Raw genomic sequence first — 19944 nt, 5'->3', positions numbered from 1 at the left:
TATATGGTAATTTTTAACATCTATATGGAAATGACTGTGGGAAAAATCATACAAGCAAAGAAAATCGAAAAACTAAGTCAAATGTGGTTAAAAAATCTCTCAAACAGTTTACAATTTTCACATTTGTAAAAATATTTAAAATGTACATATTAAAAATCAAGTTTTATATTTTCCACATTCGGAAAAATTTTCCTTCGTCCGTGAAAGCCATAACGACTCGAGTTCCATCTTCTTTCTGAAGCCGTATTCCTTGATGAATCTTGATAGTTCGTCCTCCAAAAAGTTTAAACTCTCGATCTCTTGATTCAATTTCAAATTTCAAACCCCTCAGAACGATTTCTTCAAAGTTTTTCAGATAATAGTTAGGTTTATTGAAGATCCTAGTCGAAAAAGCTTCCAACCTGGGATTTGACCCATTGATCCAGTGCTTCAGAAATAAATTCAAAGCACTGGGGCTTGTACAACTGTTTGATTGTAGAGTACGACAACTGACACTCAACAGATCGTTGAGCGTTAAATTATAACTTGATGGTGTTACGAGAAAGTTCAAGTTTTGCAAAAAGAACATTCTTTGAACACTTTGGCAATCAAGTACAGAATAATAAGTCGATTCCAAAATCACATTGTCACTGTGTTTCAATGAAGATTTCACTGTCATTTGATACGAACTTTTTGTCAACATTGATGCAAATAACATTCGAATTTCCATTCCAAAAAATTTTTGAGATAGTGACGGAAAGTCGTTCATTCTAAGATAAACTTGGTCAAGTTTTGAATGATGTAAAATTCTGGAAAATTGTTTGACACATTCTTTGATTTTGAAATCTTTCCCATGCAGTTCAAATACTGTCTTAAAACCATCGTCATGATATAAAGTAACTGTAATTACTTGTGGCGAAGGAACATTTGAGAATTCGAGTTGAATTAGATGGGCCATACTGAACTTTAAAAATACAGTGAGATCATCGGAAACCATGACGTTAGCCTCACGAACAGTATACCTTTTCTGCTGTTCTGCCAATTTGCATGCATTTCGAGAAGTGAAGGAGAACTTCAACCTGAAAATTAGTGACAAATATTATTTTCTTATTTTCCTCAGACTAATGCAAGATTTTGAAAAATTGAGTACGTAGGCGTACCCCAAAAATGCTCAACCACAATAAATATTACGGCGACCTACAAGCTTTGATTTAGAAATTGTAGTTTCCTAAGCCTAAATGTACATATTACTTTTGGGTTATGCCTGAGAATTACCAATGATTGTTTTGTTCAATAAGAATTATCATTTACAGAGAAACAAGATCCATTGCTTTTATCGATTCGAGTTGTGACTTTTTAGGATAAAATTTCCTTGAAAAACGTTACAGCGACAGACATCATTTTCGACGTTGAATCTGAAATCGTCTGTAACTCAAGAAAAAATCGCTTCCACGAAAATAAATTTATATAAAGTTATTTTCATAAAATTAACTGGGACTTTTGGGTGATTTTGGGAGTTTTCGGCAAACCATCAAATCGCTAATTGACAAAATAACAAAAAAGGTATTTAAACGATTTTTAGATAAAATTCTTAAATTTTAAAACAGTGAAACTAAAACGGGCTGGCATTTATCCTTGTAGCGACTCAACTTAATATTAGAACTTGACTTCACAATTTAACAGACACGACGTCTGAGGAACTTTTTCGGTTGTTTGCATTTTTGATAGCTCACTGTTTTATGCCCATATACGTTTTATTTCTTATTTATCTCAAACCGTCTTCCCTCAAACTTGAATAAATCTTCACAAGACTTTTTGGGAGTTTCTGGCGGACCATCAAATCGCTAATTGAATTCGCGCATTTTCGTGTTTTGAGTGCGTCCGCATCCTTGCGAGGGGAAATACGATTTACATCGATCTCGAGATAATTCGATTCAAGCTGTTGCACACGTCCTCCCGACAAACACTGGAGAAGAGCACCCACCAGCCACCGACGGTCGACGACTTTTGACTTCAAATTGGATGTCAACAACTTTCTATTAAGCATGTTTTGAAATGGGATACAAATAAAAGTAAAAGAAAGAGATTCAAACATGGATATTGAAAAAAAGTAATTCAGATATACACTATAAAGAGGGCAGACTATTAGTATGGTTTTTTTTCAAATGAAGGAGTGACACGGAGTATCTAAAAGGTTAACAAAGTTAAAGGTTAAAAATAACATTTGAAAAAAGATTTAATCTAGAATTATACGAATTTTCAGGTAATGCTTTTTTGATGTGAAAATGCAATTTGAACTCTGAAAAGTTGGTAAATCAAGGTTATTTTATTTTAGATCAAAACTGAGCGGCTTGTTCGTCGGCTGGTAGATCAAATGTGAACTTTTTAATGTTTCAGCACGTACTGATTTGGAAATTGTTACTTCAGTTGAATAAAACTAGTAAATCAAAAAAAAATCTAAAATTTACCATGTGTTGGCGGAATTGATTTATTGTGATGTGTATTGGATTTTTTGTGTATTATTGTTTCTTATGACACGATTCGTTTGGAATCGTATTAAATAAATAAAAAATAAAAAAAAAATTGTCCACACGTTCAAGAAATACGTAATTTTAACCTACCAGCCGACAGCCGACAACCGACGTCTGAACACTATAAAAATATCTAAATCGTGGCTGGTTTTTTTTGAAGTTTTTTTTCTAAGAAGTATTTCAAGATCAACCAATCAAAATTTTATAATTATTCTCAAATTGTCATTTTCTGATACTGTGAAAAGTAAACAATTTTTTACCAGTGGTTTAGATTTGCTGCATGTTTTTTTTTTCATTTCCAGTCAGTTTCTGGAGCAAAATAACGTCCTATATCTCTTCAGGAAGAGGTTTTTCAGATTTCAATTCCAATCTTCAACCCTCCCACAATCCTAACAACTAATAGTATTAATTTTGGTAGAATAATAAGATGCTTCCAATTTGATGCACACGTGTCGAGTGGAATGCGCCAAATGGTGGTGTGTAGGTGTGCTTCTTCCCCGTCTGTTGTTCTTTTTGAGAGCCCCCAGAGCCAATTCACATTAATCCGATAACTCTTGTTATATATGTATGTGTATCGAATCCGAAAGGATCACTATTTTAACAATAGTCCTTCGGTATCACTACCTCATTCATGTTTTCCTCAGCGGCATCCTATGAAAACGGCAGGCCTGGCAGATTGTGCGACATGAATTGATGCTCATTAGCATGAGACATCCAAGTCCTCAAGACTGGTGGCAGTAACAAGCAAACTAGTCAGGAGCCTCCAATTTTGGTGGCTCTATTATCTGGCCGAACAATTTACCCTTATTGAAACAGATATTAGTCACCTTTTCCTATTTTTTCCGAAAAACTTGGAAACGTAATATGGGATACGCAGTAGCCATGGTTTCATTATTTGAGAGAGGGGTTGCAAAATATCTCTACTTACTTATTATCTTCTTTATGATAATATTTTGCCTCCAAAGCCATTATCACACATATTTTATTCGCAACGGACACCTAGGATCATTTTTGAAACTTGTGTAGTATAACCCCACATTTTGAATACATAGTTCGAATTTATTGTATAGAAAAATACAAATTTCTAAGGCTGAAACGCAATATGTGTATCATTTTAATTAAATTGGATGAAATTCTAGAGTTCTAACATAATTTTTAATAAACAGGATTATAATATTCAAGTCCCATATTGCCTTGCACCCAATTGTTTAATTTTGTCAGCTTTTATCTCATTTTTAGTTTTTTTTTGCATTTTCACTGTATTCTAGAGGTGGACAGCAATTCTACAAAATTACCTATGTTCCATTTTGTTCCAACTTTTTCTATTGAAAATTGATATTAAATTAAGGGAAATTACTTAATTAGTTTGAAAATGACATTCATTGAAACGTTCAAGAAAATGCTGAAAATTGGTTGATTTTCAAGTATCGAATAGTCGAAATATTTAATTTTTCAGGACAGTTTAGAGCACTTTTGAAAACGTTTCAGCTAAAATAAATAGATTTTTTCGGAAAAAAAAACCATCTCAAAATATGCATTTTTGTTCAATGGCCTGGATGCCAGACCATTTCTTAAAATGTTTAATGCTCTAATAAAAACTATCAAACTAATTTTTTTTTTGAAATTTAGCTGTTTATTTATTCATACTTCATATGATATTAATTATTCTCGATATTAACACTTTATTTGCACTTGATAAGCATTAAATAATTTCCTATTGTTATAACTTTAATTTGGGAACTTTCAGATTCCGGAGATCTGGGCTCCTTCTTTTGCCGGACACTCCTACGCAAGCAGCCAACCACATCCGCCTTGCCGCCCAATAGTGAGCATCCCAGTGGGCGGGGCGAGCTTCTAGTGAGGCCTTTTCGACAGAACAACAGACTAGAAGGAAGACTTTTGCGTCGGTGCTCGTCGACTCGTTAGTGGTCCTTGTTGTCTTGTTATCTACAGCTCGGCCGGCAGTTCGTTAAGAAAGCAGCTGTCACAAGTTGCACCATGGATGCTCATCTTGTTCAGGCAAAGAAGACGTCGACGGCGTCTGAATTGTCAGACTCGTCGCTCACGTTCCCCTTCATCGGTGACTATTTGTCGAGTCCTTCGCTCACAACTTCCGACTACGTGTCTGATTGCTCCAACTTGACTGTTGAGGGTCCAGTTCCTGCCAATCAAGAGTTCTCGTCGTCCGACGAGTCGTCAGTCTACATTTCAAGTGCTCTAAGGCTAGCTGATTATGCCTTTACTCCAGATGATAATATTCGAATCAAGGTGAGGTCTAGACTTCAATTTGTTTAATTGTATGCATCAGCTTTTAGTTTTTTTTGCCGATTTTTCAGTCAGCAATTTAGATGGTTCCTGTATTGTTCTGAAGTTAAAGAATTTTGTGAAAAACTGTTCTTCAAAGTTTTTGTCGAGTTCTAGAAAGAAGTTTTTCGTCGGTTTTTGTTTACGAAAAGTTCTTATAAAATTCTTACTACTAAATAAGTATGTTTAATATTTATCTGAAGGATAATAATTTCAATTTCACCACACAAATTCAAAAATTAAAAATATCCACATCTTTTATCCAATTTTTAGTGACTCAAAACTTATCTTAAAAGCAAGATCTTACACCGGAAACGACTTGAATAGGATCCTAATTGTATAGTTTCTTTTCATATGATTTTTTGTCCACAAGACTACTGTAATGGTTGCAGCCTGATGCGGTAATCGTCATATGCACACAATGTCAACATCAGATTCAAGACAAGTTTTTTCTAAGCATCGATGGAAGGTAATATTGAATTGGATTTGAAAAACATTTGAAGACTTTTTTTCAGAAACTACCACGAAAATTGTCTTCAGTGCAGCACATGCGAAAACCCATTGAGCAATAAATGTTTCTACAAAGACAAAACGTTTTACTGTAAAGGATGTTATTTCCGGTTAGTTGATTGGTGATTAGCCATCCCTTGAGAGCACTGAGCAAAGGAAAAAGCTTAGTCAACTTGTTTTGTTTAAATTTAGTAGTGGATAGTCGTTTTCAAAAAACTGAGGAACAAACTTAATCCGAATAGTATCAAAAATAAAAATAAAACATACATGATCACCGAATATTGCCTAACAAATCCTAAAATAACATGTATGAGGCAGTACTTAATGAGGTGCACAGTTGTGCGCGCGAATAAGGCCCGCAGCTGTCAGCTAGGACGAACCTGGTTCCGTTATGTAATATTACAGTAATCCCCCAGTCCTTGGTCTCTCGGAACCTATATATTATCAGATTTGGGGCCGGGGTTTATATTGTTATATTCCTCTCGCTTGGTTTCATCTTTCATCATAACCGTTGTTAAATTGAATCAGTGCCAGTTTCTTCTTGGCTTCCCTCAAAATTCGTTTTAAAAACTCAGTTTGCTCCTAAGTTTGGCTCAAGAAAAAAAAATGAAATAAAACTTGGGACTTAAAGAAAACATTTCAAAACATTCAGAATAGAAGAATCGATAGTTCAGAAAAGACACGGGGCGCGTTAACCGAGTTATTCTCTATATGCTTTGTGCTCCACACATCCTAAAACGAATAAATCTGCGCGAATCCGTTTAAGCAAACGTGGATGTTGTGTGTCTATTCGTGTTCAACACAAAAAGAAAAGAAAAGGAAACTGGTAAAGATGATGCTGACCGAATTGTCTTTGTAAAGAAATAAGGGAAAAAAGTTGAATTTCCTGAATGTGCCACAAAAAGAGAACTTTATAGAGCAAAAAAAACCCTCGAAGGGGTAAAAAAGTTAAGAATATTTGAAACAGTTAAAATTATGGAAACTTTAGAAAAAAGCAAATGGAAATAATTCTCAATATTTTTGAGGCCTACTCCAAACCAACTCCAAACCAACTAAACCTACTCCACATTTTTTTGCAGTTCCTCAATAAACTTCAGAGTGTCTGAAATTAGGCAAACACTCTGACAGGTTTCGGGAATTTTTCATCTTTTTTCTGAAAAAAAATCTGAATTTTTAGACAAGACCAAGACTGTAATGAAATTTTTCAGTCAAAAAATTATTTTTAAAACTTTGCCAGTAATATATATTTTACTTTAAAAATGGCTATATTTATGGGGCCATTCAAGTATTGTCCGAAAATTAAAAAGTGTTGAAAAATGACAAAAAAATTAAAATACATAAAACACGTATTTTAATACAGTTGTGCCGTTATGAATGTATTTAAATACATTTTGCAACATTACTTGAATAATCCCATTACATTACGAAAAAAAAAAATTCGAAACTAATTTCTGAATTGAAAAATGGAAAATTTTCAAATTTCAGCCTAAATTAATAAATTATAATTTTTATCACAAATTTAAACCGTTACAGAAGATTTTCTGTTGTATCTGTAATACCACACAATTTGCTGATCTACCTTAAAGTTTATGGGCTTAAAACACCTGAAAATCATCCAAAAACTGTATACAACTAGGCTTCTTCTTACCCAAAGGAACCCGCTAAAACACCCTGTAACAATTGACTCTTGATTATTCAATTCAAGTGTCTGTTTGATAGACCCCCGCCAGACTTCCGTGTGACAGATGGCTCATCCCAATGTCTCGTGTAAAAAGATGCGGCGACATGTTGCGCGGTGTCGTTTATACAGTACATTTAGCCACTTATCTTCTTCTATTATTATAAGAAACGCTTTTTTGTGCTAAGGGGCTTAAAAGTATGGGAAAAAGCTATGTACATATAAAACCAATTATACTTTTAAGAACGCATGTCACATCAACCGCTTCCAGTTGCAGAGAACTTGGACCCAAGTGTGCATCTTGCGATCGTACTATTCAGGCGACTGATTGGGTACGAAGAGCAAGAAACTATGTATACCATCTTGCGTGTTTTTCGTGCAACCAGTGCAAAAGGTAGGTATTCTAAATTTCATATGAAGACTTTTAATTGACATAGTTATTTCAGACAATTGAGTACAGGGGAAGAATACGCACTTCAAGAGGGCAATCTTCTCTGCAAACAGCACTTTTTGGAACTTGTTGAAGGAGACAGTGGGGTGTCTAGTCAGAAAGCTAAGACTAAAAGGGTTCGGACCACTTTTGCGGAAGATCAATTATCGGTTCTTCAGGTATGCAAGTTACAATTGACGTGAAATAGAAAAATAGTGATTTCAGACATATTTCAACCGGGACAGTAATCCGGATGGTGCTGATTTGGAAAAGATTGCCTCCATGACAGGACTGAGTAAAAGAGTGACCCAGGTGTGGTTCCAGGTAAGATATTGTGCCCAAAAAAATAAATTAAAAAAAATTATTTTAAAGAATTCACGAGCTCGTCAAAAGAAATGGCATCAAAAATCCGAAGGTGACAATGGAGATAGCCAGAGGTCATCTGTGGGGCCTTCCAGTCCTAGTCAAAAATCGGATAGCAGCAGTGAAATGATGTATCCAACTTCTGTAACTACAAGGTACCTACAACCTAAACTTTTATAACTACCTTTCAATTTTCAGCGTGGAAGATGCAATTCCGGACTCAATCGTTATTCTGGGCTCACTACAATTCGATTGAAAAACAATCTCATCCGACTTTCCTCAATTTCAAAAATATATCATCGCTTTCTCGGCTAACTTAGAGTTTATCTTTCCTGTGGAAAATACGCTTGCTTCTAATTTGATAATTTTTTCTGGTCAAAACGAATCTCACCTCTCCCATTATCTAAATCTAAATTCCCATGTCTCAAAACTACGTATCAAGATTTTAAAACTTGATACCACAGTGCAGCTATGTATGTGACATGTACATTTGCATTGTCCCCCCCTGTTCTCTTAATTTCCTATTATACAAGTTATGATACTCGATTAAATTACAGTCTCCTCCATTCTGCTTAGTTTTGAATAAACCTAACCATCTTTGAAAAGTGAACTATATTGTCTAAACCTTATGGCCTTTCAGTCGCCAGTCTCGTCTTAAGAGGGGCATAACCTGTTCATTCAGAAAGGCATCTTCTACTTGCCAACCATGTACACTTCAATTTCACACTTCTTCGCTACTATTCGGTAATTTTTCACTCAACTGTGTCATTTCAATATCTGTTTTTATAATTTTGAATATTCAACTTAGTTATTCCATTTTTGTATTATAATAGACAGTTAGAGAAATCTTTCTGAAAAACTAGCTGTAATTTTAGATGTTTGGAAGAAACTTGAAATTGGATTTTAAAGAAAGTTTGGAGCTAAATTTTTTCAATATTTAATGTTTACAATATGCGGGTTAAAATTCTGATCAGTCAAAAGTGTTTGGACTACTTTATCAGAATCGGTTTTCTTATTTAGTTTTATTCTGAAAATTGATTTTTTTGTCTGAGAATCTGTAGATTTCGCAAACGGTAATTTAACAAAAATCAACTAATGTTTGCAGTCAGTTTCAGTAGGTATTCTATTTTTTGGATTTTTTTTACCTGTGTCTCTTGGGTTTTCTTTAAGGTGTACAAATTTTATCCAGCTTAACATATCAAAAAGTGTATTCAAGTTATTTTACCTCTACAAACATATTGCAAACTCAAATCTTGTTCAAGTTTAGTTATACGTGTAATATTTTTGAGGTAGGTAATTTTTTTATGCCGAAAATTTGAATTTTAATAAATATAACTTTTTCAAAAGTCACCTAAAAACCATGAATTTGAAAATTTATAAAATTAACTGAATACAAAGTTTCCTAGGAAATTACCACGTTTACCAGTGTTTTCCTGCAGTTGTTCAAATTTTCTCTTACATTTTAGAATTTTTTTATAGTTTTGCAATTTTTGAAACTAATTCTACAGACCCACTTTTAATTTTAGCCTGGTGCTACTATCTCTTTTGTTACAATTAAAATCACTTTGATAAAACAAATAGAACCAATAAGTGAATTTTCACGTAACTTTGAATCAATATCATGATACATCAGAAGTAACCATTTCCTCGAGAAAAGAATGCAAAAACGAACAGAAAGGCAGTAATTCTCGTTTTTTTGTTTCACAATGACCAGTTTCGAACTATGCTTAATTTGACCCTCTTGTGAATTCGTTCTTCTACTTTTACATAAAATTTATCTCATTTGTTTTCTCGTCGCACCTGTTTGATCAGATCCTTGGCCATCATTTTCAACTACTTGTTGTGGCCAGTCCTGTGTGTGTGTTTTTTTTGCGACTGTAACCAAACAAAACCTTCTCTTCCCCTTCTTCTACATGGGGCAATAAAGAAATAGGCGTTTTGTAATTAATTCCCTTTTTTGACAGTGGCGGTAATGTACTCTGAAGAATGACTAGAGAGAGAGAGAGAGAGAGAGCGAGAATCGCCGAAAAGTGCGAAACTTGCGGCAAAATGAGTAAATTCAAGGTCATTCACGCTTGCATATTCACTTTAAAACGGGACGATTCGAGAGAGAAAGAGAGACAGGCGACGTCGAGAAAGAAGCAAGCGACTATCAGAAAAAAAAGACAATGTCCGTCTCCACCTCTTACTCAATTCATCGCCACTCTTGTCCCATTGGACACATATTTCCAAACGGGAACCGATAATATGGCATAGGAAGACATCATTCAAAAAAGAGAGTCGAAAGGCGAAATGCGTGAAGTTACAATACAATTACCTCGGGCGACAGTAACTGGAAACACTGTTCCTGAATATTTTTCTCATTTTCAAAAATGTATATATTTTTTATTGAGATTTTGAAAATCTAAAAAAAATACGTTCAAAAATTTGAAATCCGCCTCGAAAATAATTGACACTTTAAACCTTAAAGAACATAAAAATTTGTTCTGAAATCTACAAAACATTTTAACAAGCCATTCGACAGCTAATATCTAAATTCAATTTCATGATATGTCGGATTTCAAATCTGGCGATGCAATCAGTAAATTTCAACAATTGTAAGAATTTTTCAAAAAGTTTCTAATTGAAAATAATTAAAAATTTTAAATTTAAAAAGCTTGTATAACTTCAAAAAATCAATTTAACCGTGACCAATTTAGTGTTATTATTACAAACTTTGTAATTATCGAAGTCATACTTTTAGTTGAGTTAAAAAATTTAATTTTAAACGTTTAAACGTTTAATGCTTGCCTAGTGTTTTTAAGAGTTAGTTCACTACAAACATTTTAACGGAATTTCCTGATTTCCTTGTTTTTTTTGCAAAATGTCAGATGACAGCTTTTAGGAATTATTTTTTGTAATGATATAATTTGAAATAACTTCGTAATGTCGTTGCGCAGTTTATTCCCGATGTGCACATAATGGCTCAGTGGGCACAGCGGAGCAATCGTGTTAAAACAGTCTGAGCCAACGTTTATTTTGGTACCTATGATACGTTGGACCTTAGCAAAACTGTTAACTATGCATTTCAAAAAACTGCTAAGAACTTTTAGGATGAGGGATGTTGCTTTTCGAGCCCAAAAATGAAATACAGTTTTTCATACTGATTGAAACTACATTTCCAATAGAAATAAATGAAAGATTTATTAGAAAAAAGTTTTATGAAACGGCCACAGTTTTTTTTTTTTCACCAGAATTTCTATTTGCTCTTATAGAAATTATTTGAAAATCTTCAAATTCCCTCCAAAATTTACTTCAAAAAAATTTTCGAATTCTAAACTTGGTAACAAAACATATCAATTGAATACAGAACTGAACATTTACTTGCTTTGTTTCAGAAAAAAAAAATCAAACTGATTTCAAAATGTTTTATATTGGTTCATTTCGAAGATATCAATAAATTATGGACAAACATTTGTTTGTTAACAGTTTTGTAAAAAAAAAAACAAACAAAAAACCAAAATGTTAGAATTGAACAATACAGTGCAATACGAATAGAAAATGTGAGTTTCAATAAGACTAATAAGTATGCTATTAGAGCATGATCTATGAACAGAGCCAAGCACTTTAAGTGAATTTTCAAATTTCTGGTGTGAGTTTCCAAATACTGTTATCTTCAGTCCTGCGTAATCAATACCCTATTTCATTCTATACTTTCATAAAAGTGCATCAACCCAGGAATTTCAACAGCCCCGAATAAGGTGGTAACAGATCCCGGGACTAAACCAAACCGTTTCTATCTGTCGGAAACCGAGAGAGATAGCATTTTTTCATTTTGTTTTGCATGACGATGTGACTGATTTTCATCTCATTAAGTTGGTCACCTTCTCGAGAATAAGGCGTTGTATCAGAAAACGCCAAAACCGCCGCCCTCCTAAATTGACCTCTCGTTTTGAATTTGATTGTCTATGAAAATCATGTTGCATTGAGAAAAAAACATTGCAGCTGCAACCCCAAGTATGCACTTTTCTATTTACTTTCTTATTTCAATGGTATTTCTACGCCGATTGAAAAAACATAACACGATTTTCTTCTGTTTTCATTGATAGCGATTAGAATTTATTGAAAGAAAGAACCGCATCGATTTTCATCTTCTGATAAAACTCTTTTTTTATATCTTCACCATCAAATTTGGTTAGGCAGAATAGGAATCAGAATCAGCATCATAATCGCGCGGGCATTTGAGCGACTGATTGATAAATTGGCATCGAAAGCAACCTGTAGAACAGAACGCATTGCAATAAAGAAATCGTCAAAAGTTGCGAAGAGGTTGCCATACACGACTGAAGACGAAGAAGAAGAAGAAGAGGTGGAGAATAAGAGTAAGAAGAAGAAGACGAAGAAGTGCACATGCAAATTGTCAACCAGTTTTTGAAATGTTGTCCAAATGTGTGTGGACCCATATACTATGTCTCATTCATTTTCCACAGTCCCTTCTCGATGCTATCACAACTTGAATTTACCATTTCCACTCTTCACTCTTTTATGTATTTTTAGATGATAAGGGAAGTGAATTGATCAGAATATTTTGAAGACTTTAAGTTTTTTAGTAATCACTGTAGCTAAGGTTAAGCAAACCTAAAAGTTGATATCAAAATTTATAGTCTTCCCAAAAAAGTAATGCAATATTATTATTGTGTATGATGACTCATTTCTTAACAGAAAAAACTCTAGGAAACCTCTGTTCCGACTCATTGTTCTTCATTATTCATCTTCTTTATAACGCCGACATGTTCCTCTCCAATTTGACTAGGCCTGAAAAAAATCATTTTGTGTTCTAGGATTCCACTTGACATTGGGGGGCGAAAGGTGAGGGCAACAAAAAGTTGAAACATGTTCTCTTCACTTGGCTTTCACTAGTTTTTCTTACGTTCGATTACGGGGAGGAGGTTATGTGTGTGTACAACGTACGGGGGCCGTGATTAAATGAAATGGCAGAACTGACTGATTAAACCATTTGTTCTAAGTTGATCAGTCCTGAGAATTAGGCGGCATTTAGTGATGATCATTATGTCTATCTATATAGTTGTTTGTTTTAAATTTAGAAGTACTTTTTATTTTCAAAGGATCATCATCACCCACGTCTGTGATGTTTGTGTCCGCAAATTGTTGAATAATGTCGAGACATTTCTGTGTTATCAATTGATTAACCGCTTCACACTTTAAACAGTAATCAGATCTGATTCGTTTTATTTTCACTGTCAAGTTACGAAGGTCAAAACGCTAGAAAATTTTCGGAAAAGGAATAAGATGATAAACAATTATCAATTTTTATAATTAGATGATACTTTCTAAAAGCAATATTTTCTGAATGATGAAATAGATTTTTCTCCTATTAGTCGCTTTCAACTTGCTCCACTTTGCTATTTTATGGCTCGTTTGGCTTTGGTGAAAAAATTGTTGTTTGGTCTGTATTTTTGCTGGTAAATTTTATGAGATAAAACCAAAGCCTACCGAGATGTGAGCTTGGAAAAGCTGGTCTACATTTTGTATCAACTTCTGCAGTGCTCAATTTCGCAGGGGAATTCAGTTTTTGAAAACTCAAAGTACTACAAAAGAAATATGAATAAAACCGAGAGACTGAAATCTAACTTAAAAACGATATGTTTAAAATGTAATTTTTTACAGTTCAAATTCTTTCTTAATTAATCTGATTAGTTTGAATGTAGGCGGAGCAAATTGCTGATTGATTTTGCAATTTTAATTTTAGAAGAAATTAAAAAAGGGGGACTAGTCCTTATTGAAACATTACAATTTCGGAAATTTTGATTTTTTTCTTTTCTTTTTGGTTTATTATTTGTGATATTTTTAATGCAGGATCATTTAAAAAATTTTAGAGCAACCCCCCCCCCCCCTCCCTCCTAATATCCTATTCCAAGTTTAACAATTTTTTTTATGTCTGAAACATTTTAAAATTGTGTATTGGTAATTACTGACCCGATGTCTTATTCGGTTTTATAATTCGAGAACTAACTAGTTTACAAAATTTGCCAACTTTCTTGAACACTGTACGAATCGTTTAAATTGTTATTCCATAAATCGAACATTTATAAATTATTACATTCTTATATGTTCTTGTTAATTCCAATTTTTCGTCTTCTTCGGCATTATTCATCCTATCCATGCTGCTGAATTGTATATACAAAATTTCCAATGTTTATCGGCACTTTTACATATCTTCCATAATTCGTATGTGCGTATGTGTGTGTACAGCTATGCCGAGTTCTAGTCATTGCGATTTATAACAGAGAGCTCTGCTTATAACAAAGACAACGGCAGCAAAATTAGTGCGTCCTTTTTTTTTGATTTGCACATACACACTGACTCTATTCAAATGCTTCAAATCATACTATTTTTTAACTGTACAAACAAGAACACACTGGCCAATTATCCTGCCAGTGAATTATTTAGAGCATCACAACGCGTTTTGTCAGCAGCTCATTTTTTCGTGTCTGTCTAATTTTTGTGATTATTGTTTTCTGACCCAACCCTACTTTACCTCCACTTTGGCTCTACATTTTTTTTCGCAATCACCGAAAGAAAGAAAAATTCAGTAAATCAACAAAACGAAATAAGAGACGGTAGAATATTGGAATAGTAAACATTTGAATGAATAGGAATAGTGGATTGTCGAGAGAGAAAAAAGGTGCTCACGGGAGCAGCGGCGCGGGGGGTCATACTGTCTACGCGCACAATCTGCTTTTAACTTGTCATTACTTGAAGAATGAATAATTTCTCTTATTTCATTTCTGCTGCAAATAATATCATTTTTTTCGAATTCTTTGTGCACCGGCCAGGTGAGGCGAATTGAAGAGCTTGCTGAATTAACAAATTGGTAACTTAAAGAATTACTATGGTACGGTCCCTATCTCATATTAATCGCTTTAAACAGCTAAAAAATATATTATTTTCCACTTGAAATGTTTTTGTCGAGATTGAAGTCACTTTAGCTGTCCCTGTCCCTGGCCTTTTAAATCTCAAAAAAGCCGCCAAAAGAAGCAGATGTACAAGTTGTTCTGTTTGGAAATGTATCTGGGGGCTTGTGTATATACGCCTTGGTACAACCTCTGAAACAGCTGTTAAAATTGCATCTACATATATGTATACTCCATTCATGAATTTCCAACAATGCCGTGATTCAGTGAATTTCGGAGAAATGTAGGCGCCGAGAGTCGTTTTCTCATTTTCCCCATTCTTCCAAACAGTTGCACAATTTGCCAACCGTCAGCCGCGTATGCAAATAGAGGCGTCACGTAAGAGTTGAGTCAAGTCAGCCACAGAGACCTCATTGACTGAGGTTACTGTGCAGCATGTTCTTCGTTTTTTTTTTCATTCTCAGAGAAAGAGAATCCACCTAGCGCCGCAAGTGTCGTTGCGACCCCAAGCCGTTTCTGAGTATCTCAAAAGTCCCCCCGTTTTGCTCTCACCAAATGCTCTCAACTCGTTGCGTATAATTTTTGTGTTTATCGAGCCTTTCCTCGCTTTTTGACTTGCTCACTTGCCTATATGTAAACGAACCACCGTTTTTTTAACCTCGATTTTTCTGCCGACATGTCAACATTTTGAAATCAAATTTTGAGCACATAATTTCTGAAACCGATGTGTGATTTCGAAGGTTTTCATGAGCTGATCTATTTAGATATAGCATATTCAGTTCATTTCTTCAACTTGTTTAGAATTGTACCATTTGTTTACATGACACACCTGGAATTTTGGATAATCCAAACATTGCTACTATCTTTAGAACGCCAGCATTGGCACAACACTAAGAATAGATTTCAAAAAAAAAATTCTTGCTAAATATATATTTTTGAGAGATATCCTGTCAAAAATTGAAAATTTCAATGTTTTCGAGTTTGAATCAAATCAAAATGATGTAAAAAAAGATTCTAGAAGTCTAGTTTTCCTTCTGATTAAAAAACAGCTATTTGGTCAATTTCCAAAGATTATGAGTGACGAGAACTACAGTTTCAAACAGTTTTTGAAAGTGTTTCTAATAAGTTTAATCAACTTCCTTTTCTAAATTTCATAAAGTTTAATTTTTTTAAATTAAGATTTATAATAAAATTAATAAAAATTGCATAATAACATCACAAAAAATTACAGACAATTCTAAGTTTTGTCAATGAGGAAATGGAGTAATTCCCGTAGTCTCGTCCCGTAGTCTCGTAATTTCACATATTTTCACCTCTTAAAAGCAAGAAAATGTCAGTCAAATTTTTTTAAAAGTGTCAAGTTTGAGAAACGTTTTGAATTTTTTAAACAATTACAGAAATCTAGTTTAAACCTCTACAAGATTTAGAAGGTAAACTATTTTAAACATAATCTTTTAAAATTTTTGCTGTGACTGAATTTTTTTTAACTTTGTTATTTTAGTAAGAATATTTCGATAAGATTCGTCATTAGTATTTAGTTTTGAGATTGATATTGCAGTATTTTCCAACAGCTGTCATCAACATCTTATGTATCCCAAAAGCGCCGAGCAGCAACAGCTGCGCATTTTTCATCAGAGAAGACAAAAAACACCATGAATTTTGTGTCGAATATTTCAAATGCACTTTAATGAAAGAAAGAGCACTCTGATTCCCAAAAAAACACTTTCAATGACTCACAAATCAATTAGACTAGTTCTGTTGATTCTTACTACAACTCGAGTGAATCGAGAACCGATTGCTCGACTCTTTGACTACGGTAATGTGTTTAACCAATGGGCAAGTGACGGGATTATGCAGTCAAGTGATAAGCGAAGTGATCAATTCAGAAAATAAAAACACACCATATGCATTGGGATAAGTCGACCTTGCCCAGTTAGTTGTTCTTCAGTTACTTTGCATCTCTCTTCGAAATACTCAATTTTTCCTCTTACTTTTTCTATTTTTTTCCTTCTCACCATGTGTGTTAGGTCACTTTACACATCAGCTTACCTGGCGAGGAGAAAATTGAAAAAGACAAGTGATAATCATTATGATAGGTACAGAGACATATCGAATACGAAATAAAAACTTGACGGTGATATTGATAATTAGAGAACGTTATTCGTATTTTTTGGTTTTACATGCGTTGGCCATACTGTTCTAAACTAATCACCGTTCTTGCGCAAAAATTCAACTCGAGTATTGATCAATTAGGACAACGTACATACGTATCAAATCAGTTGACAAAGAAAGACAAAAAAAAGAGACATTCTTTACTTGGCATTTTACATTTTCATTCTCTTAATTTTCATTTCAACTGTGAAGGGTTTGGATACCTTGGAACTAACATAATTGTTTTAAAGGATTTTATACATACAGTATATTCTCTATAAGTATTGCAATTTTTAACAATTTCAATGACTTATTTTTTTAGGAAGAACCAGCTGAATATTTTGAATTCTGATGTTTTTTAGCTGATTTACAAAATTGCACATCTACCTAATTTGATAATTTGAATCAAGCCACGGTAAAAAATATTGAAAAAAAAACATTTGATCTCGGTAAAACATTAAAAAATGGGGGAGTCCTATAAAACTTTCGCGGTCAAAACTTCCATAAGTTTAAAAAACTGATCTAAAAATAATTTTTAATTTTATACAAATTATGACGGCTATTTTGTAATATGAACATTTTCACAGTTTTTACAAGTTATGTTCCTTTTCACAAATTGAATGAGAGATTTTTTGATAGTTCAGAGCACCAGTTATTTTTTGACTTTTGCAAAAATTATCAATTGAAATTGTTGATCATTTATTTATCTATATTATGCTGTTTGAAAATGTTGTGAAATATTTGAAATAGGCCGCAATTTAAGCTATTAGAAGAGCTTAGCCAGGCTTCGGAAAATTTGTATTTCATACTATTCATCAAATCATATACTCTTTTTAAGATTGTCCTAATTTTTATTGTATTAAAAAATCTCAATTCTTGCAAATCCATCTGCTTCAAAACTTCCAAAAATTTCAAAAACTGTTTTAAATAATTTCTAATTTTATACAAATTTTGATAGCTATTTTAAATTCAATCAATTCTCAAATAAATCGAATGATATTTCAAACCTCACCAGTTGAATTATATTAAAAGTTTAATGTTGTGATGAAGAGAACTGTGAATGTGAAAATTACATTTCACATCAACACGAGTGTACGATAGAAATGTACAGTTTTTTCCCTTTTAAATGCTCATTTTCAACGCAACTCGCTCTTTGCCAACTCAATCTCGAAATGTCAACTTTTACTTTTGGCCGCACATTGTTAGCACGGTGAATAGTCAAATGAGAGTCCATTTAGTCATGCCCCCCCCCACGCTTTCCACGCGCCCCTTCATTTTTCTCCGCCATTCACCAACTTTTTTATTCATTTTTCCTTGGGACCATGCAACGACTACATACATGTCCACCACGACTTCATTGTGATTATTCATAGAGCCATTTGGCTTTTTGGGGGGAGCCGGCCAAACGGCATTCTTTCGCTTGCATAGGCAAATGTCGTATATCCAGAGTGTCAGCAGGGCAGGAGCAGCGCTAGAAGCACCGTCGTTTCAAATCGACGCCATCTAATATGCATATTTGAACAACTGCGCGGTTTTGCCCACAGATCTGGCCGCCGCAATGCCTTTTTGCCTTTTACTGGCTAAACATGAATCCGACCAGTGCGATCATCCACATTTCCTCGTTTTACAGTACAGCTGAAAACAAAAAAAGATAATGGAGCTTTTGAAGGAATGGGGACTTTGTAGGAAAAGATAATAGATAATCAAGAGAAGTACATCACGTTTCGAATTGCCTCAACTTTAGGGCTCATGTGTCAATGCTCATTTCGTTAAGCTGATGACCTCTCGATATCGCATCTGTTTCTCCATGTTTCATTCATACTACTACCTATTCTCCGTCTTATCCCTTTTTCCTTCCCAATTCTTTGTCTCTTTCTTGCCAAACAGAACAACACCTCCCGAATCAACATTTTATCCCCCCACAATCAATCACTCAATAAAATCCATCAAAAATCTTTTGATAATCAAAAATGCCTCGGTGCCTGACTGCCGAACAAGCCGGCGGGGCGTCGTCTTTTTTGTTAGCAGTTGTGTTGTCTGTCATCCTACGTAATTTTGTGAAGACTCGAATTCATGAGCCAAGTGGTGCTCAAAAGACTAGGTAATGAATGTGTAGTGTAATGGCCGGGAAGAGTGAGCCTCATACACAAGATATCATATCATCTTATCTCCAAGATGTATTTCGAAGAATCTTTTTTGAATATTTCACATTCTCCATTTTTACAGAGCTAACTGTTTTTTCAGCTTCAACTAGAAATTTTCTCAACAGTGAGAATGCAAATACTTTCAGAAAATGATGTGTAAGTGACAAACATAGGCACTCTCGGAGCTACAGAACCAATTTCTCTTCTTATCATATGCAAATTTGGCGTTTTTTAATACTCTAATGTGTTATTCAAAGCTTATCAGTCAAATTTTCTTTATGATCTCATACAGTTCGGCAACATCGAAGTTTAAATTTCAAATTAGGACGCGATAGATTTTACCCTAGTTTCGTTCCTAGATATTAGAATAACTTAGATAATAGAAGAAAAGTGATGCGAAAAACAGGGACTCGAAAATTGTTTTAAACAAAGTGTCCTATGCGAAATTCACTTCATTTCTTTTATTTTTCTCTTCCTCTCCCACATTTTTCGTCGAGAGCTATCATAACAAGAAGAGCTGAACGCGATGCAGCAGTAGCCGCAGAAAAATCAGATCGAATCATTAGGCGCATGCGACAATTGGCTGAAAAATACTGAGACACAAGTCGCACTAGAACGCTTGGCTGTCAGCTAGTTAGGTGCCGCTCGGCTTTTCCTCCCCACCCCGAGAGTGGTTGATTTTATGCCAATATTACAACTTCTAGGGTGGCTCATTTTCCTGAATCGCCGATGCGATCACCCTCGTCGGCAATGAGTGGCCCCCACGCGTTTCGCTTGATCCATGCCGCCGATTTGCTCACATGAAACACATTCTTCATTTTCTTTTCTCAATTGACGGAATATTACATTTTGTTTATCTCGATTCTCTTTTCTCAGTCAATCTTTTCTGATTCGTCATACCTTCATTCACCTTCCAGCTTATACAGTTTCGATTTATTTT

The 19944-nt window shown here is 34.3% G+C and overlaps 1 protein-coding gene and 11 non-coding genes across 14 annotated transcripts; 7 read left to right on the top strand and 5 right to left on the bottom strand.

Annotated features, from left to right (window-relative positions):
* The first annotated feature begins 1798 nt into the window (after positions 1-1798).
* ZC64.6 lies at positions 1799-1963 on the top strand. The gene has a single exon (NR_070769.1). It is a non-coding gene; the product is annotated as an Unclassified non-coding RNA ZC64.6 (non-coding RNA).
* A 2295-nt stretch (positions 1964-4258) lies between these two features.
* On the top strand, positions 4259-8400 carry lim-4 (LIM/homeobox protein lim-4). 3 transcript variants are annotated; one of them, NM_001351879.2, is made up of 8 exons: positions 4259-4778; positions 5207-5283; positions 5330-5434; positions 7274-7396; positions 7449-7611; positions 7658-7756; positions 7805-7950; positions 7994-8400. In NM_001351879.2, the coding sequence occupies exons 1-8, from the start codon at positions 4509-4511 to the stop codon at positions 8049-8051; spliced, it is 1041 nt and encodes a 346-aa protein (NP_001338856.1). In that variant the 5' UTR covers positions 4259-4508; the 3' UTR covers positions 8052-8400. The 3 variants fall into 3 exon arrangements, with proteins under 3 accessions (NP_001338856.1, NP_508669.1, NP_001338857.1); NM_076268.2 differs by having other exon boundaries at positions 4260-4778; positions 7247-7396; NM_001351878.2 differs by having other exon boundaries at positions 4409-4778; positions 7280-7396; positions 7994-8397.
* A 1377-nt stretch (positions 8401-9777) lies between these two features.
* ZC64.9 lies at positions 9778-10048 on the bottom strand. Its single transcript, NR_070768.1, has one exon. It is a non-coding gene; the product is annotated as an Unclassified non-coding RNA ZC64.9 (non-coding RNA).
* Positions 10049-11590: 1542 nt separating this feature from the next.
* Positions 11591-11661, bottom strand: ZC64.12. The gene has a single exon (NR_070767.1). It is a non-coding gene; the product is annotated as an Unclassified non-coding RNA ZC64.12 (non-coding RNA).
* Positions 11662-12641: 980 nt separating this feature from the next.
* ZC64.16 lies at positions 12642-12782 on the top strand. Its single transcript, NR_070766.1, has one exon. It is a non-coding gene; the product is annotated as an Unclassified non-coding RNA ZC64.16 (non-coding RNA).
* A 1608-nt stretch (positions 12783-14390) lies between these two features.
* Positions 14391-14507, bottom strand: ZC64.10. The gene has a single exon (NR_070764.1). It is a non-coding gene; the product is annotated as an Unclassified non-coding RNA ZC64.10 (non-coding RNA).
* Positions 14391-14507, top strand: ZC64.11. The gene has a single exon (NR_070765.1). It is a non-coding gene; the product is annotated as an Unclassified non-coding RNA ZC64.11 (non-coding RNA).
* Positions 14508-14995: 488 nt separating this feature from the next.
* Positions 14996-15099, bottom strand: ZC64.15. Its single transcript, NR_070763.1, has one exon. It is a non-coding gene; the product is annotated as an Unclassified non-coding RNA ZC64.15 (non-coding RNA).
* ZC64.14 lies at positions 15018-15264 on the top strand. The gene has a single exon (NR_070762.1). It is a non-coding gene; the product is annotated as an Unclassified non-coding RNA ZC64.14 (non-coding RNA).
* ZC64.7 lies at positions 15168-15289 on the bottom strand. The gene has a single exon (NR_070761.1). It is a non-coding gene; the product is annotated as an Unclassified non-coding RNA ZC64.7 (non-coding RNA).
* Positions 15290-19218: 3929 nt separating this feature from the next.
* Positions 19219-19390, top strand: ZC64.17. Its single transcript, NR_070760.1, has one exon. It is a non-coding gene; the product is annotated as an Unclassified non-coding RNA ZC64.17 (non-coding RNA).
* A 288-nt stretch (positions 19391-19678) lies between these two features.
* Positions 19679-19814, top strand: ZC64.8. The gene has a single exon (NR_070759.1). It is a non-coding gene; the product is annotated as an Unclassified non-coding RNA ZC64.8 (non-coding RNA).
* Positions 19815-19944: the final 130 nt, after the last annotated feature.

This window comes from Caenorhabditis elegans, chromosome X (assembly GCF_000002985.6).
Source record: "Caenorhabditis elegans chromosome X".
NCBI lineage: Eukaryota > Metazoa > Nematoda > Chromadorea > Rhabditida > Rhabditidae > Caenorhabditis > Caenorhabditis elegans.
Note: the sequence above shows the minus strand (reverse complement) of the source record. Positions and strands in the feature narration are given on the sequence as shown.

What these genes read in the sequence shown, in the direction of transcription:
- lim-4 (NM_076268.2), top strand. Translation starts at nt 4,509, where the DNA reads ATGGATGCTCATCTTGTTCAGGCAAAGAAGACGTCGACGGCGTCTGAA. An exon ending in TGTAAAGGATGTTATTTCCG is followed by an intron (nt 5,435 to 7,246) that starts GTTAGTTGATTG and finishes TATACTTTTAAG; the next exon opens with AACGCATGTCACATCAACCG. An exon ending in ATCAATTATCGGTTCTTCAG is followed by an intron (nt 7,612 to 7,657) that starts GTATGCAAGTTA and finishes TAGTGATTTCAG; the next exon opens with ACATATTTCAACCGGGACAG.